Source organism: Festucalex cinctus, chromosome 5 (genome assembly GCF_051991245.1).
Source record: "Festucalex cinctus isolate MCC-2025b chromosome 5, RoL_Fcin_1.0, whole genome shotgun sequence".
NCBI classification, from domain to species: Eukaryota; Metazoa; Chordata; class Actinopteri; order Syngnathiformes; family Syngnathidae; genus Festucalex; species Festucalex cinctus.
In genome coordinates this window covers 14,757,935-14,775,784 of record NC_135415.1, presented here as the reverse complement: position 1 = coordinate 14,775,784, position 17,850 = coordinate 14,757,935, and the positions used below count along the sequence as shown (strand labels likewise).

Below are 17,850 nucleotides of genomic sequence, written 5' to 3'. Positions count from 1 at the left end.
ACTTTTCAGCAATAAAATGGGGGAGTTGCATCCCTGTTTTTATAAGACAAAGCAGAAATTTAATAAAAAAAACAGTGAACAAAAATTCAGGTGAATAAGCAATAGTACTGTTTCATGACATAACATTAAACAGGAAAAAAATAATTATTTTGTAAAAATTAATCACAAAAAATTATCGCATTAATTTTTGTATTACCACAGATTAATCGCACTATTAATTTTGACCGCAGATGATCCTTTTAAGCCAACAGTGGATGGTCACATTAAAGGTAGCTGTTGGGGTTTGAGCAATAAACATAACTACATGCATTAAAATAAAGCATTTAATAAATGTTTACATATGCCGTAGGTCATTTTTTCCCCATTTTAAATTATGCAAATAATTAATTGATTAGAAAAAGCAGGATGAGCGTGTGCAGCGGACAAAAATGTTGGGAAAAAAGCTTTTTTTAAGTCAGTGATTAATCATGATTAATCAAAATTCTACGATGTGATTAATCTGATTAAAAATGTAATCGTTTGACAGCTCTAATATATATATATATATCATCAGTCGCATGACTATTGTCTAAGGAATAAAAATGGGAATTCAATGGGAAAAAAGAAATAGAGCGCAAAACAATTCATGACAATAATGTTGACATTTAAACTGTAGTCTTAATTTTATTTAAGAAACATGACATTTTTGTAAGAAAACAGGACATATTTTGACCCTCTAAATGTTTAAATATGTAAAATGTATAACTTTGTTTTTGAAAATAAAACAAGAAATATTTTTACAAAAATGTAACTTATTTTATGTATTAGAATTTGACTTAATGCTTCCTAACTGCTTTTGTAATATATATAAAAAAAATTACATTTAAAAAAAATAGTTGCACATTTTGACGTTTTTAAATATTACTTGCAGATATTTGGTAATCAACAAAATACAAATAATTAATGACACTAAATTAAGTGTATATAAAAAAAAACATTTAGTAGTTTATATTAGTTGCATGACTGGTAAAATATCAAACTACAGGAAAACATCTCTATTAATTAATACCGACTTGCATTTTACAAGTGCTATGCACACAACTATTTCACACTAAAAACCATAAACATATATTACTTATATTCCTATTTTACATTAATTTGGTGTTTCATAAAACATAAAACAACAATTTCACGCGGAAAAAAACGTTTTATGTTTGTTGTTTTTGTTGATTCTGACTATTACGGCTACATTTTGTTTATGCATAACTACTATTAGTGTTCCTCTGACATTCATTCACCACCAAAACTACTTTTTGTTGCTTAGTAACTGTACAGATGAAATGTGAAGAAAATGAATGAGCACAGCAGCAGTGTTTTATTCCTTCCATGGCTCTTGTTAATTTTGCCTTAAAAAAAAAAAAAGTGTCGTCAAGTACATGTTCACGTTACTACTCAGATAGTGGAAGTCACTAAGTACAAAAATAGTACAGTGGTGGTTACACTAAATACTTTTGTGCATCTCATTCTAACTTAAGTACAGAAATTGAGTACCTTGTCACCTCAGTCACATTTTTTTGTACATTTCAGTCTGTATTAAATTATTTTACTGTTGCAATTAAGTATAATTGAGTCTGTACTTTTTTGTCTCGCATGTGAAGAGTCTTGTCACCTCTGCGGTTAACATACAAAACAATGCCAACCTGTTTGCCCGTCACGCGCCTTTTACTTGCTGTTTGTGCTCCAAACACCTTGACAAGCCAAGTGGCATGTTGTTATGTTAACCACAGAAGTGTGTGATGTCACTTTTTCTGTTGTGCCAGCAGGTGACGGGATGAAGAGTGACACGTGTGCTGCCACGATCGTAACTATGCTGCTTTCGGCTGCCCGTTGCAACAGTCAGTTTGTGTTAACGGGGGTTCCAAAGTGGGGTTTCTTAAACGCTTTTGGGTCCAGGGACATTTCATATTTCTTGCTTTCAGAAAACATTTGAATATTACTTCGGCAAGTGTGGGATCAGGTTAACAACGTTCAAAATGACTGGAAGAAGTAAAAACTTTATGTATTAATACAAACATAGGTTATCTGTTATATAAAAGTATTCAAATAATGGGCATACCCAAAATATAAACCTTTAAGTACACACAAACATTCAGTACATAGAAAAAAATAGACATTTATACACACATATACTGTATAGTGAATATAAAAAGTCTACACACCCCTATTGGAATGATGGCTGGTGTGACTGGTCAATTCTAAATCCAGTTTATCGGGTGTGGACACTTATGCAACCATATTACCTCAGTTCTTTATTTTTACTTTCGCTCTTGAAAATATTTTTTGACTCACTTGAGTTGTACAGTTCAAAGGTCACAAGGTACACTGGTTGCCAGGCAGGTCTCCGCCGGGGAGACCGGTCCTGCTCGGCTGCCGGTCGCCGGACAAGGAGACGTTCACCTGCTGGTGGGAGCCAGGCATCGACGGAGGACTTCCCACCACGCACCGCCTATACTACCAGAGAGAACGGTGAGGAGGCAGCATATACGGTAACAATCAGCGGCAACGTCTGCGTGTGTTGCGACTCACTATCAACTGAGTGTTGGGAAGCCTTATATCAAAGCGTCTGTTTGCTCTACCAGTAGAAGAGTGCTCCAAAAAATGAGAGACCTCTAGGTACATCTTGGCGAAGGGGCCAAGAACAATTTTGTAAAATCAAACACCTCGTCTCTAAAAACTTGATATTTACCTATGTTACTACAGTTTAGAAGTTGTAACTGATTTTCCAAATGGCGAATTGCTGTTATACTTTTATATATAAATGAGTCTTTTTAATTATTTTGTCGTTAAAATGTTCTTTGTACTTCTTTTCGATCCCTTTTGCTGAATTTAGTAATGTTAGCAGGCTAACACAAGACTTTTAATATGCTAACGGTAGCATTTTTATTCCCAGGGCTCAGATTAGATTAAATAAAATTAATTACTGCTGTTATCGTGGGCTTTTATTAGACTCCATGACTCGTTTCCGGAACCCAAGCACGTTAGCCTTTAACTTTCAGCAAAAGATGCTAGCCAAGATTTCTGTAATATACCCTCAAAAATGAAAAGAAAAAATAAATACACCTTTTACTAATTGCATAGTCAACAATTTGTCTGATACATTTTGAATGTCAACTTATTTTCAATAATTAGTCAAAGTTAGCATGCTAATAATTAAAGATGTCGGCTAGCAACTTTCTATTAAAAAAACAATTTACACTTCATGCTAGCATTTAGCTCATAACTTGCTAACTTTACTAGCGACTGCAATTTTGTTTTTATATGCTTTTTTTGTCTTTGTGCTGTGTATATATAAAAAATAAATAAATACAAAAATAATCTTCGAATGGCCAAAACTGTTTGATTGTCTAGACCAGAGGGAACACAAGAGTGTCCAGACTACCGCACGGCCGGGAGCAACGCCTGCTTCTTTGACAGGAACTACACGTCCATTTGGGTGGACTACTACCTGACAGTGGTGGCCTCCAACGCCCTGGGAAACTCCACTTCGGATGAGTTAAAAGTCGACGTGATGGATATCGGTGAGCCTCAAAAAACGGGAGGGATAAGCTGAACTTGATTATATATCGTTACATATCCGATATTATTGATATTATATAATATGAAACATAATTTCAAGTGTGTTTGTTTTGTTTTAGCCATGTTGGAAAAGTTAGAACAAAAATACACTTCTTACGCTTGATGTCATCATTCAAATTGATAAGCAGAACTGTTAGGCAAGTAAACAAATGATTCCTAGGAATTGAATTACTCAGAACCAGTTCTAAAAGAAATTAAGCAGAATGAGGCGCAACTGGTCTGTACAGGGTGTGAAACAACATGTAGATCCAATTACAAAATCCCTTTGTTTTGGTTCTGTAAGAAAGCATATTAACAAGGCATTAGTGTCCCTTAAAATACATTTTAAACCACAAACCACTGGTAAAAATCCAAATCAAAATAGTAAAAAAAAAAAAAAAAAATCAAACTGTTAAACAATCTCTGCTTCCATCATTTCAGTGAAGCCTGATGCACCCGAACACGTCACGCTAAAGGCAGAAGACCGAGAGGAAAGTCTGAGTCTGCACGTGAGCTGGGATCATCCCCGGAATGTGGACACCAAGTCCGGTTGGGTCACACTGGAATATCAACTAAGAGCCAGACAACAACAACAACAACAACGACGACGAGGAGGAGGACATACCAACAACTGGAAGGTGCCAGTCTTGAAGCAGAAAATGAACCAATCAGGTCAAGTATTTCCAAACCATAATGAGCCAAAGAACATACAGTACATTAGAAAAATCCTTCGTAGTAAATTAGTCTCTTCTTTGTGCTAAACTACGTGAAATTGGATCATTTCTTATGGCTCACTGGTTGGGAAACACTCCATTAGATTTTGGCGGACAACATAATACAAAAATTTAAAAAAGAAAAAAAAATCATGGTTCAGATCACTCTTGGTGCTGTCTTTTTGTCAAGTCCATTTTAGTCCTTACACTGTCTAGCGTAGTCATGTCTAGTATGTCACTCTAATCAAGTAGTAGTCTGTCATAGCCTAATTAGTCAAGCATCAATAGTCTTTTCTAGTCTTTCATAGTCAAGTCTATCCTCGTCGTACATAGTTTAGCATAATGTTAGTCTCATCTATTCTACCTGCTATGATCAAATTCATCATAGTTTAGTCAGGAATTGTCTTGTCAAGGCTTTCCTGATGCTACACAGTTTATTTTCGTTTCGTCTAGTATAGTACAGTATAGTGTTAGTCTAGTCTAGAATTGTCTAGTTTGTCATAGTTTTGGCTGGGATAGTCTTGTGTAGTCCATGCTAGGTCTACACAGAGAGGCTGAGCTGCACTGTACAGTATATAAAGTAGACTTGTAGCTACAGTGCATGACATTTATTTCTTCACACCTAAATTCTCCCTGTACTGTATTAAATGCTCCATACCCAAAAATGTATTTGTTCTACCCCCGATTGGCTCTAAAGTTGGTAACAGGCATTGACTTAAGACATGGATAACATAAATGCACAGTTGGTCTATAATCCATTTGAAGACCCAATATATAATGGAGCCAACAATGACTGGATGATTTCATTTCTTCTACTTCTTACTTAGCTATGAAAGCCTTATTTTGACCGCCATTTTGTCTCATCTGTTGTGTACTTCATATTCTAGGAGTACAAGGCTGGTAGGCAAACCCAATTCACACTCTACGGCGTCCATCCCGGGACCGTGTTCGTGGTCCAGGTGCGCTGCCGGTTGGACTATAGCGCCTGGAGCTCCTGGACTGACGCCTCCTATGTGAATATCCCAAACAGTGCGCGAGTACATCTTTTTCTTTGACGCAAGACTCTCGTCAAGACTATTTGATTAATCAGTGTAGCCTGTTCTCCTGTAGGTATTCGGAAGGAGAAACCCTTTTGGATGTCGATTTTGGCTCTCTCTGGCTTTTTGTTTCTCGCAGCACTTTGCATCGTGGTCATGAAGAGGAAAAGGTGCGTCCCCCGTCAATATCTCCAGCTCAGAATGTGACGTTTAACACTCGCCGCGCTTTGTGTTGAAATTGACTGTTGCTGACCTGTCCCAGACTCGCAAAGGCGCAATGGCCGTGTGAAGGCGACTCGGTCATTCCAACTTAAGTGGTGCACCAGAGGCATAACGTTAGCCCACATCCCGCATTTGTACCTTTCACACAGGATAGCAAAGAAGAGAAAAATCTGTGCGAATCCTAACTGGTATTAATTAAAGCAACTACAGATACTCAAGTGGCGGTTTGTTTTCCCTCAGTGTGATACAGTCGCTGCTTCCGCCTGTTCCCGGTCCAAAGATTCGAGGGGTTGACTTCCAGCTTGTCAAGGTTGGTTTTCAAAATAACCCTCACCACCCCCCACACCGTTCAAATTGGAGCCATAGCATGATTGAATTAACGCCAAAATTTCATTCTAGAGCGGGCGAGCCCAAGATCTCGCCAGCGCGCTGATCATCCAGCAGGACTTTGCTCCTGCGATGGCCTGGAACGACTACATAGACGACGACGACTACCTAATCGTATCAGACCACAACACTGCAGGGACTCAGCAGAGGAGCTTGGTGATTTCTACCAGCTTCAGCTCTAAGGACAACGGAGCGGAGCAGAACTTCAAGGACTTGAAAACGACGCCTACCGTCAACCAGGAGGATTGCAGCTGCAATTTATCCATCCACTCCAGCTACGTGGACTTTGAGGCACATGTGGAGCTCGAGTTGGACTACAGCAGAGTCAAAGACGTGACATCTGACAACATCTTCCTCCTTGAGAGCGTGGACGTTCCCAGACCTGAGAAACTCCGCGAGGACTACAGCAAGGTGGTGGACAGTGAAATGCTTTTGCTTCAGGAAAAGAGCAACCAGTTGGACTGCCTCAAGAAGCTGCCACCCAGTAACCCTCAGACGGACGCCGATCTCATCGATGGCGGATACGTAGACGCCATCCTGACTCCACCTCTCGGATAAAACAATTGAAGGATAGTCCGCCATGGGGTTATGTTTTAAACAGAAGAGGTGTGTACCAAGTCTTCTGTCGTGTCGATCATGAAACTGGGGTTGGGAAAAAAATAAATAAAAAATCCCCCAAACTTGCCAAGGGGCGCTACTGGCTTGTGTTTTGGAGGTGGTGAGGTCCAGAACCCTAACCTTGCTCTTGCAAGATGAATTCTTGTGGTATTTGTGAGTTCACAAACTCCGGCGAATATATCTTGTACTGCTGTGACCAATCACATAGCAACATTGTGTTTGGGGGCGGGAAATGCAACTGTCACGAAACCAGGAAGCCAGTGCCGACGCAGGTGCTAACAAACAAACCTAGCATGGACGAATGGCTGCTACAATTAATTCTGTTCTTGCAGGATTACTCACCGTTTCCTTGTTGAATGTTGAACAGCCGAGGCGCTTCATGCACTTCTAGCTGGTAAGATGTTTGTGCTTTTCCCCCCCTTCGACAAGAACGAAGACGAAATTTTCATCCGTGGCCGTGATTGGTTAAAACAAACGTGTACAATGCCACATTGTCCAAACAGCTCGAATTATTACACAGAATGTCCCACCTTTCCCAAACAAAATACCGTGGAGAGGTACCAGATGGATATTGAGGAGAACTCTCTTGAGTGAAGCACAATATCAATCTGGCTATTGCCAGGTTACCAGGACCCTCCAAATACAGTACTTTTTTTTTTTTTTACCAGGATACACTTGTGTGCAAAAACGGTTGTTTTCAGTTATCTTGAGAGCTAAAACAAAAATTGGTTTGAAATGGCTGCTTTAAACAAAAATGGCGGACTTCTTGCTACTTAAAACTTTTTCACGTGTTTTTGTTATGATAGTGCACAACATTTCATGTTGATCTGTGAAACTGATGTTGAGGACATTCGGGGGCACTTTTGAGTTTTTGGGGCGTCGTGTTCAAAATGCCTAAAAAACGGGTGTGTTGGCAATTCATTTGTGAGAAGACTATCAGAAAAAACACCTTAGCGCAAAATGTAATTTATTATTAGGCATCATTGAAAATAGTTTGTCAAAATTTTCACTATTCAATCACATATTGCATGTCATTACATACACTCGCATACATAATACTTTCACAACTCGACTTCTTTTTTTTTTTTTTTTTAAACAACTAATAAATAAAAATCACAAAGTAAGTTTGTTTTTGCAGTAAACTATAGGCAAACCATGTTGTCATTCGGTTCATATTGCGGGATTACTTGTACTTTTAAGCCACTGGTTTGGTCCAATGAAGTTCAAAGTAAAGTGAAGGTAGGAACGCTCTTCAACATCAAATAATGACTGAAAGACACACAGCAGTCTCCTCTCATTATCAAGTAGCTGAAAATACAGTATGCCGTAACAAATGCTATTTTGGAGAGGTCCGCGTTTCAAATGAACTGTCTCACTGTTTGGATAACATTTCAAGCTAGTTTGAAGATGAGCAGATTACTGCAAGTGGTTGAAAGGTGTCAACACCTTGTAGCCTCTGGCATCTAGGAGGAAATAACCTTTGAAAATGGATTGCGTTCATGCCCACAAGGGAAAACCCTGCTGGTTTGACGTGCAAAAATAAAATTGTAACCGGTTAAACGACTGTGTCGAAGAAACATCAGCTCTTCTTTAAACAAACAAACAAACAAACAAAAGTATTCTTGCTTGTAAGACATTCTTTGGAACATGTACCAATTTTTTTTTTTTTTTTTTTTTTAACAATCTGTGGCATGATTCAATCAAAATAGCTCAGGAATAAGAATTACAGAACCGGTCACAAGAAATGAAGAAATTATTGTTTACAAAGCTCTGCTGAACATTTTGGATTTGATGTAGTGGTTCAGATCACTTTGTCCAGACTGCAAATATATTTTATGCACATTAAGCCACCACAAGAAAATTTTACCGTTTCATAGGTAACAAAAGATTGACTTGGCTATGTAATTTCACAAGTGATGGGCACTCCGGAGACCAAAGCACAGTAGTACCTTGCCTTGACAAAAAAAAAAAAACCTTCTTGATGTGTTTCTAATGAATAAAAATAACTATTGTACGAAAAACATATCAAAACATAAGTAAGTTACGACATACGTAAATTAAGGAATAAACTGGCCTCAGGAGTTAGTCATGTGAGTGTGTGGGAGCGAGTTGTGACATACAGCAGCTCCTCATGAGTGTGTTTATTTTGTATTTGACTATTCCATTCAAAAAACGGGTAAAAGTGCATTGGCGACTGTGATTCTCCTCACGTGTGGGCATTGCAATGTTTTTTTTTTTCTCCCCTCAATCAAGCAGGAGTATCTGATAGTGTTGTTCCGATACCGATACTGGTATCGGCAGAGGTGCCGATACTGCATTAAAACAGTGGTATCGGTATCGGTGACTACTCACAAGTAACATGCCGATACCATTAATTCCAATGCCTATATAGGATTTTGGATGCAGCATCTTGTGCCTTGCTGGTGCACGACATTCACTGGTATGTGACATGTTCACTGCATGCCAATCTAAGATATCCTATTGGCCCTTGAATGCTCTGAACCAATGGCAGGACAGCTTTTTCATGTTGAGGGAAAAAAAAAAAAATAAATCAACTCAACTTTATTTATATAGCGCTTTCAAACAGCCTGAACTGTCACAAAGCGCTTTACAGAAAGACAAAACTTAAGTATCGGTATCGGCCGATACTGCAAAGCTGGGTATCGGTATCGGGGGCCAAAAAATGGTATCGGAACAACACTAGAATCTGAAGCTCGCTTGTACGTCACAAATTGACTAAACGACAGCTTGAAATTGGATGGCAATCACCTTAAGTTATGTGATAAGTGTAAATTTAAATTTGTGACAAGGAAGTGGGTTGTTTCCGTACAGAGCAAGAAAGCTGTGTCTGGTATAATCAATCACAGCCTACTTTGTTGAGAATCTCACCAGAGTTGCCAATGTCAACTCTTGTCGTCTTCAATTTCGTCGTTACATTCACTCGGCCATGGGTCAAAGTTCAACGACTTGTAGTTGGACTCCTTCTCGAGCAACTTCCTCCACAGCTGGCCTAAGAGAAGCCATATTTACAATTAATTTTGCTGTTCAGCTCCTTGTTAGAGAACAGAAAGTTGTGGGAAAAAAGTACTGAAAGTTGAAGCAATCAAAAATTTACAGATGGTTAAATTACGTTGTAAGGGTTATAATGCATTTTTGGTACATTCTGAAATTTCACTTCAAAACCCAATATGCCAGACTTTTTGTGAGTATTAGGGTTTATAACTAGGGATTTTTAAATTCATTATAGTATTTTTTTTTTTTCCGGGGGTCATTTTTTTCCCAGTTAGTTTCATTTAGTTTGTAGAGCATGTTTCTTCGTTTGTTTTAATTATTCTATTTATTTATTATTATTATTATTATTATTATTATTATTTTTAATTTCATTTCGTTTTTGTTATAATGAAAGCACTCTAGATTTTTATTTATTTATTTTTTTCAATTTGAATTTGACTTTATTCCATTAGTGTCATGAACTACAATATTGGTGAGCAGTGTATGAATCGCATTTAAGTTACTAACTGTAAGCCGGCTCCTGAGACTCTGGCTCCGACGGGGCGGGCTCAATCAGCTTGGTGGCATCGTGCTCGTGTGTGAAGTCTGCGTCGCCGCTCTCTTCCCGGGCGGCCCGCTCCACGCTCGCCAGCATCTCCTCGTACGCCCGCCTGGCCTCGGAAGACAACTCGATCATTTGGTGGTAGTAGTCCTGCGGGGTCAGTGCAGGAAGTGCTCATCATTGAATATAGAAAACATAGACATTAAAATAGTGTTCCACCAGAATATATCGCGGTTCATTAATAAAGCTTTGCCTGTTATGTATCACAGTTTTTCTTTGTGGAAAAAAAAATTGACTCGGTTCACAAGCATATTACGTGCCCCTTCATCTGACCATTTGCATGAATTTTAAGCATAGAAGGGCCAAAATATGCCTTGTGAAAATTAAACTGCACTAAAAAAAAAACTAGCCACCAGAGGGTGCTAGAACTGCACAAATGGAAATCAACCTGATTTTAATATCTTGACATGACGACGACAGTTTTAATCTTGCAAAATTGCCGTTATCGTTACATCCCTAATATACAGTATACATAAAGGGTGTGGGAGGGGCAAAACTACTCAAATAAATATGTTATATTACTGATTTTTAGATATAAGTCTGAAACATAACTCCCGCGATGAGCAGAGGCTCACTGACCTGTGCGCCATCATAGTTGAAGATGCCCACCAGGCTGACGGGCACCATCTTGTTGACGCAGCGCCCCAGCGCCTTGCGGGAGAGGGCGAAGACGAACGGCACCTCCTGTTCGCGGCACGTGTCGATAATTTTGTGGAGCGCCTCATCCAGACCTCCTGGAAAGGATACACACGCACTGTAAATCTCAGATTTAATTGATATGTTCAGTAATGTAATTGTAGTCTGCAACTTATGGCGTTGTTTACAAAATTTGGTGGCCTTATTTAGCTACTCAGGCAGAAACTCACTTCAAGTCAAATAACCAAAAAGCTGAGAAAGGGACACGGACTGTCGTACCTTTAGCCTGGACACGCTCGCAGTTGGGTGATATGATGACGCATTTGACCTTGTGGAGTTTGAGGTGCTTGAGGACCTCCCGCAGTCCCATCACAACCCTGCGCTTCATGCGGGCCTTCATGGGGTCCTTCTGGTAGAGGCGATCCTGGAAGCGGACCAGCTCCTTCAGCAGTGACGTCACACATTCGTCCACATCTTTGCTGAGCATCTGGCTGCAGTACCTGAACATCGCAAACATAGAACACCGCACGTTACAAACGAACACAAGCTGCACTTTGCGAACATGTTTCTCCTCACTCTCTGAACTTCCTGCTGTGGATTTTGGGTCGATCCGGCACAGTGACGGAAAGGTCCTGCTGTATGGTCTGCTGCGCGTCATCTTGCGCCGCCCGGTCATGCTCTCCGTCACCCCCTCCTTCCGTTTCATTTATCTGCTGCTCATCAGTTCCGGAAACGGCACCAACGTCCTCCTCTGAGAAGAAATTTTTCAATCATGTGGAATTTGATGGCTCTGATGTTCATATCAATGACATTAGGTTGAGAAGCAGCCTCTCTCCAATTTAAGGTTCGGGACACAAAATGGGTACCAGGTCTTATAGACCATTATGTTGCCCCGAAAAAAAATTACCTAATTCACAGCAAGTTGTTTCCAAGCAAAGTTTCTCATACTGCCAGTCAGTTAAGAACATTTTGACTGACCGTTCTCTAATAATCTGCAGTAGAATATGGGGGAGTTTCACTAGAAAGACAACCAAAAACGGACCAAAACGTTGAGAAAATAAGCTTTTTGTGGAAAGAAATAACCTTTGTGCGACAAGAAGGAAAAAAAAAAAAAGCTTGAAAAAAGTGCTTTTGACGTTGCCTCGACTTGTCCGGTTTCCGATGTGTTGGCATTTCCTCACAATCAGCATGACAAACTGAAATCCACGAGTTAATCTGTATCTCAAACTCAAAAGTTGTACTGATCTCAAATCCACTTGTGTCAGTTCTAACTTTCCAGGGGGCACTACCGAGTTTTAAGGGACTGTGCTCAGTACATCTTTAAAATAAATAAATTTAAAAAAAAAATCTATTAAAAACATATCTAATAAATTATTAGATATGTTATAATATGTAGATATTAAGGAACACTTTTTTATTATTAGTAATAATAAAAACGTGTTCCTTAATATTTTCTAAAATGGTGGACAAAAGAAAATGATGTGATTTAATGTCTCATTAGATGAGATGTTCACTGACCTGTCAGACTGGCGTGACACCGCTCGCCTTCTGCTACAAAAGTGGTGACCGTGGAATCATTTTCAGGAAGCACTCCCCTTTCCTCCAGTAAACGCCGCTGCTTCCTCTCCTCCCTTTCTTTGAGGATGACCTGAGGACAACAAAATGCAACAGAATTCAGTACAGTGCGACAACCCCCCCACATATTTGGAGCTTCTATATCACAAAACTCAGCGGTTTATATGACTCTATAACTTGGACATTACTGCCATCTAGGGGTATTCACTGCACACAGCACTTAAATACTTTAAAAGTGTTTTCTACACATTTTATGCGTGCAATTTTTTTCTGTGATAAAAGGACTTACAATGTGCTTAAAAAGTGAGTAATAACAAGTAAAAAAAAAAAAAAAAAAAAAAAATCTAACACAGGTGGGTCTGGAATGTATCCCCCCAGATAAATGTGGGTTAACATAGATGAGCACGCTCAAAAACTAACAAGGTTAAAATATTTTGCGAACCTTCTTAAGAGCAGTGGGTTTCTTGGCTTTGGGCACCTCCCTCTGCTTGCCTTTCTTCACCAAGGGGCTTGTGGAGTCCAACGGGTTGTGAGCGATTTTGTCCTGCTGCCAGGGCGCCTTCTTCTGGCCTGGCGTTTGCTTGTGAACGACAGGAAGACCTCCACCTACTAGAGGGTGATATTGAAACTCAGCAGGTTGTGACGGGACTAATAGCCCGCGCTTGGAGCACAAATTTCACCTGAAATGACATTCTGCTTGACTTTCTGAGATTTTTGTTTGTTTTCCAGGACAGACAACATGTTCCCGATGTCCAACTGCACGGGAGCTTTGCTTTTCTTCACAGAGGTCTTCTCTGCTTTCTGGGAATTATTGAACCACAAAATAAGCAACAGTCATTTACAGAAGTACCATAACTTACAAGAGCACACAAATACTACTGTACGTACTGCAGTTACACTTAAAAAAATAAAAATAAAAAATGTTCACAGTGGTGCCTTACGAGTGGCCCATTCTTCAGAATGTGAGCAGTCATTGAGCTATTTTTATTTTTATTTTTTTTGCAGGGCCTGAACAATTAGTCAGTCTGTCAATTATAATAACCCATTTCAAAATAATCAGAACTGGTTGGAGTTTTGCCAATTAAACAAAAACGTCATATTTGTAACAAAAATCTGACAATTCAGAATAAAATGACGTACCAAAAATATACCTTAGATAAAAAAAAAATTTAAAAAATAAACATTTTGATTTACATCAGCATCTTTTTGGATTACTTTACGAGTGGAAAATCCTCACCTGTCCTTTCTTTGCTGCCTCTGTATGTGGCGTTTTGGCGACATTCTTCCCACTTATTGGGACCATTTCATCTTGTTGGCTTTCCTTAGTAAAACAAAAAACATAAACTTTACTCAGTCACAATAATGTCTGCGGAATTCCACGTGTGACGGCACTCACTGCGTCGCCGCCTTTTCCAGTGTTTCTACTGCTTGCCAGTCGATCGGACCAAGTCTGAGCTGGAGCCAAACCCGGAAACTCGTCTTCATCCTGAACAACATTGTTTTTAATTCTTTAATAGAAACCACCACAGACATTTCTGACAACTGCCTGACTTGTTTTTATACAGCCCAAATTCATACAAAATGTATTGAAGTGTAAGGTTATGCATTCACCTCAATCTTTGGCGGCTCCTTTTGGACTGCTGAATGTTCCGTCTCAGCTTCCGTGCCATCATCTGCCTCTTTTCCCTTCTTCTTTTTCTTACGTTTTTTCCTCCCCACCGCGGTTCCCTCTTCTGCCTGCTGTGCGGCCGTTTCCTCCGTCTGTGAAGAAGTGAAAGGAAAAAACAAAAATGTGTTACGTTAGAAGCAGCAAGTGGCATCAACAACTAAGAAATCGCAAGTATTTAACACTTCGCTCGATTTTTTTGATGCATAATTGGCAGCTATTACAGCCTCAGCTAGTATCAAAACTATGATGGCATCATATTTAAAAAGTCTTGATGTTTTAAAATTACATTTATTGCAATAAGGCTGTAATATTACAAAATGTGGAAAAAGTTAAGCGCAGTGAAAACATTCAAGATGCACTGTATACAATATGTCCACTGACCAGCACAACGGTCATTTCCTTCTGGAAGGTGTTTTTCGGCGGCTGAGATGCGACGCTAGCCCACGATGTAGAAGCGAGGTTGTCAGTTTGTCGGGAGTCAGGGACACTCGGGGATCCATTCATGCCTACCTGTGTAGTACCAATAAAATTAGATAAAGAGCACGTGTCTGTGGAGAAACCCCCCCAAAACACATTAGCATTTATCTAAAGTACCTGCTGATGCACATCTGTCCAGGGAGGGGTCGACTTTGAGGGAGGCTGGCGTTTCTCTGCTGTCACTTTTGGCCCCCAGCTCTCTTTGTGAGCGTTGGAGGGGCCGACGTCCAGCTGCGGGAAGTCGGACATTTTCACCTCAAACTGGGGCAAGTCGGCCTGAGCGGGTTTTGGTATCCTCGCCGATCTGGAGTCCCTAAAACCTGTTTACGGAGCAGGGGTCCAATCATCTATTGGCAATACAAACCCCTCAACAAATTAATGAAACCACAATCCGTTATATTGGGTTCTTTGATGCATAAAAACTTATCAGGCAATTAATAAATATATAAATAATTCTAATATGTAGAAAATTCTAATAATAATGTACATTTGCCCAGAAAAGGAAAGTTAGTCCCCAAAATTTCTAAATGTATTAGAACAAAAATATATTTAAATCTATTTCCTAGATTTTAAAGTTAAACTAAAATAGGTCACTTTGAATAACTTCATGTCTATAAAAAAATAACAAAATAAAATCTAATCTAAACCCCCCCCCCCCATATTACTCCAGTACTTAAGGATTTACACTGGCTCCCTGTCAGCTGTAGAATCGATTTTAAAGTTCTGCTACTCGTCTATAAATCACTAAATGGTTTGGGTCCTGAATATATCCAAGAAATGCTGATTGAGTACAAACCCAGCAGGGCTCTGAGATCTACAGACTTGGGCCAACTAGTGGAACCCAGAGTTCGAAGCAAACATGGTGAAGCTGCATTTAGCTATTATGCTGCACACAGATGGAATAAGCTACCAACAGAAGTGAAGTCAGCCCCGAGTGTAAATGCTTTCAAATCCAGGTTAAAAACTTTGCTTTTTTCTAATACCTTTGATTAGGGACTTTTAAACAGCTTTAATTAAGTGTTTTTTTTTAATTATTATTTTTATTTTTATTTTTATCATTATCATTTTAAACTTCCTTATGTTAAATTTTTTAAAGTTTGTTGAATAATGTTTTAAGATTGTTAGTTTGTAACCTATTTTTATTTTATTTTTTTCCTCTGAATGTTAACTATTGTTTTTTGATGCTTATGTGTTGTCTTTCCTCGTGTAAAGCACATTGAGTTGCCTTGTGTATGAAATGTGCTATACAAATAAACTTGCCTTGCCTTGCCCAAAAAACAACATTACATTACACTACATGTTTTTCCATATAAAAATAAATAAAGATGAACTAAAAGAAACGTGAATACAGTATTGGAAAACCTTTTTGTGATAGTAATGTATATTTGAAAATATGTTTGTAAAATGTAAAAAAAATAAAATAAATTCTAGAATTTTTAAAGGGTATAAAAAAATAATGGATCAAAAACAGTAAAAAACAAACAAACAAACAAACATAAAAAAAACAGATATTGGATATATTAAATATTGGAAAATCTAATAATAACGTATAATATTTGCAAACATTTTTCCTATCGTTTTCTAATGTTTTAAATTTTAAATTTGGTCAATTTAACCTGAATCATATTAGGAGGGATAATAATGAATAATCTCGTTTGGGTTACCTCTTCTCTGTGAGTCGGCAGAGTTTTTACCCATGATGCCACTTTGCACAGGGGGGTCACTGTTCTTTGTTGTCGCCTGTGGAAGTTTAAATAACTTGGAGTTAACAGTTTACACGACAGGATACAATTGCGATTAGGCGCAATACAAATATTACAATGTTTTTGCTCACAATTTAAAATTGCATGCTTTCGTCTAAACACCTCCAAGCTGAAAAATTAAAGCATACTTTACAGCTCTTTTATGTCTTGTGAAAATTACCCCCCCAATACACACACACACCTGCGTGGGGCCTAACACAGAGTAAACTCATTGTGGGGAACACAATTATGCAATTTAACCAAAGTGCGATGTCACAAGCCGTCAAAATAAACACTTTCTGGGGAATTGAAAGATCTAAAAATATTTACTAGGTTGTGTAATTTCACACTTGAAGGTTGGACAACTAACCTTTGCTCTCCAGGACAAGTCGCCTCCATTAATGTTTGACGGCGGGCTCCACTTTGTGCCCCCACCTGACTGGTTGCTTTGATCACATGGAGACACATGGATAGGAAGTCACGTGGTTGTTGGAGATAGACCACACACACAGACAGATGCGCACATTTCAGAGTTGCTAAAAAAAAAAAAAATCTGGAAGAAACGACTATTGTTGCAGGTATATTGCATCTAATAACGCAACTAATATGCAGCGTAGTAATGCAGCACGTCGGAATTTCACGTTTCCGCTATTTCCGGGTTTCTTACGCGTACAGCCCTCGTCATTTTTGTCCAATGGGAGGACGGATCGTCACGTGGGTCGACGTGATTACGAAATATAGTCCACTTGCAAAAAGCACAGCGTGTATATGAACCGCACCAAAAGTCCGCGTTTGGAAGGACCTTTCTGGTCTGAATACACCTAAATACTGAGTGTGAGTGCTTTTGTCATCACTGGCTGTATCACAAATGAGCGCATCTGTCACATTTATTTGGTGCGCCTAGCCTACCCTCGTGGCCTGTGCTGGTACAGGTGGGGGTTTGGCAGGAACACATGACGGTTCGAGCTACTGTGTTGTTGCCCAGCTGACTCGGTTCTCCTCGTCGGTTGACAAGTCGGCTCAACAAGTGTCACTTTGCCCTCCTACAGAAGTGGAAATAAAATAGTACACGTCATTAAAATAAAATAAAAGCCTAAAATGCGACATAGTTCAAAAGTGACAGCCGTTTTAATAGCATTTTTTTTTTTAAATCAGAGGAGCCTGATTCAAAACTTTATTGAACTGACAGAAAATCAACTCAATTTCTGAGCATTTTAATTTGCTCTAAAATCAAAAGGACTTACTTTTAAGCTAACCCAACTTTGCTTAGGTTCCGGTGAACCGCTTACCCACTAGCCTTTGCATCTTTCCCCCAAAAAGTTAGCAACGCCACAGCTAGCTAACAAGCCAGCCCGCTAGCTCAACGATATTTTCCCCGACTCGCTTCTTTACCTTCTCCATCTTCGAGTTGTCCATTTCTACGCCGTCACGTCCGTGTGTAATCACTCGGAGTCCGTGGCGGTGCTGTCATTGTCTTTGTAATTGAAATTGGCAGGAAGTTGGTTGAACAATCTGCTGGTTAGCATACAAGTGAAGCTGCCAAGCGTTTGACACCAACAGCAGCGTG

General features: G+C 39.2%; 3 protein-coding genes across 9 annotated transcripts in view; 1 reads left to right on the top strand and 2 right to left on the bottom strand.

Annotated features, from left to right (window-relative positions):
* The window catches only part of malt1 (MALT paracaspase 1), a 17,938-nt gene extending 16,217 nt beyond the window's left edge, over positions 1-1,721 (bottom strand). For both annotated transcript variants that reach the window (XM_077520674.1, XM_077520675.1), the window contains exon 1: positions 1,680-1,721. The gene's annotated coding sequence lies outside the window, so the exon portion shown is untranslated. The remainder of the gene's footprint in view (positions 1-1,679) is intronic.
* prlrb (prolactin receptor b) overlaps positions 1-8,131 on the top strand; it is an 8,814-nt gene extending 683 nt beyond the window's left edge. Inside the window, exons 2-9 of one of the 5 annotated variants that reach the window (XM_077520683.1) lie at positions 1,803-1,874; positions 2,373-2,505; positions 3,388-3,557; positions 4,036-4,232; positions 5,195-5,336; positions 5,418-5,514; positions 5,807-5,876; positions 5,966-8,131. In XM_077520683.1, coding sequence (XP_077376809.1) covers positions 1,811-1,874; positions 2,373-2,505; positions 3,388-3,557; positions 4,036-4,232; positions 5,195-5,336; positions 5,418-5,514; positions 5,807-5,876; positions 5,966-6,511 — 1,419 coding nt within the window. In that variant the 5' untranslated portion in view covers positions 1,803-1,810 and the 3' untranslated portion in view covers positions 6,512-8,131. Of the gene's footprint in view, positions 1-876; positions 2,506-3,387; positions 3,558-4,035; positions 4,233-5,194; positions 5,337-5,417; positions 5,515-5,806; positions 5,877-5,965 lie in introns of those variants that run through there. The other 4 variants (XM_077520684.1, XM_077520680.1, XM_077520681.1 and 1 more) reach the window with 4 other exon arrangements.
* Positions 2,341-17,850, bottom strand: LOC144018490 (selenocysteine insertion sequence-binding protein 2-like). Of its 2 annotated transcripts, XM_077520678.1 has the most exons (18): positions 17,676-17,850; positions 17,193-17,326; positions 16,654-16,729; positions 16,206-16,281; positions 14,659-14,861; positions 14,446-14,574; positions 14,007-14,156; positions 13,792-13,881; positions 13,633-13,716; positions 13,076-13,196; positions 12,838-13,004; positions 12,339-12,468; positions 11,397-11,571; positions 11,100-11,320; positions 10,764-10,918; positions 10,091-10,274; positions 9,461-9,581; positions 2,341-2,485 (listed from the first exon to the last, which is right to left on the bottom strand). In XM_077520678.1, exons 1-17 carry the CDS (start codon positions 17,697-17,699, stop codon positions 9,475-9,477), a joined length of 2,226 nt encoding a protein of 741 aa, XP_077376804.1. In that variant the 5' UTR covers positions 17,700-17,850; the 3' UTR covers positions 2,341-2,485; positions 9,461-9,474. The 2 variants fall into 2 exon arrangements, with proteins under 2 accessions (XP_077376804.1, XP_077376803.1); XM_077520677.1 differs by lacking the exon at positions 2,341-2,485 and having other exon boundaries at positions 7,522-9,581.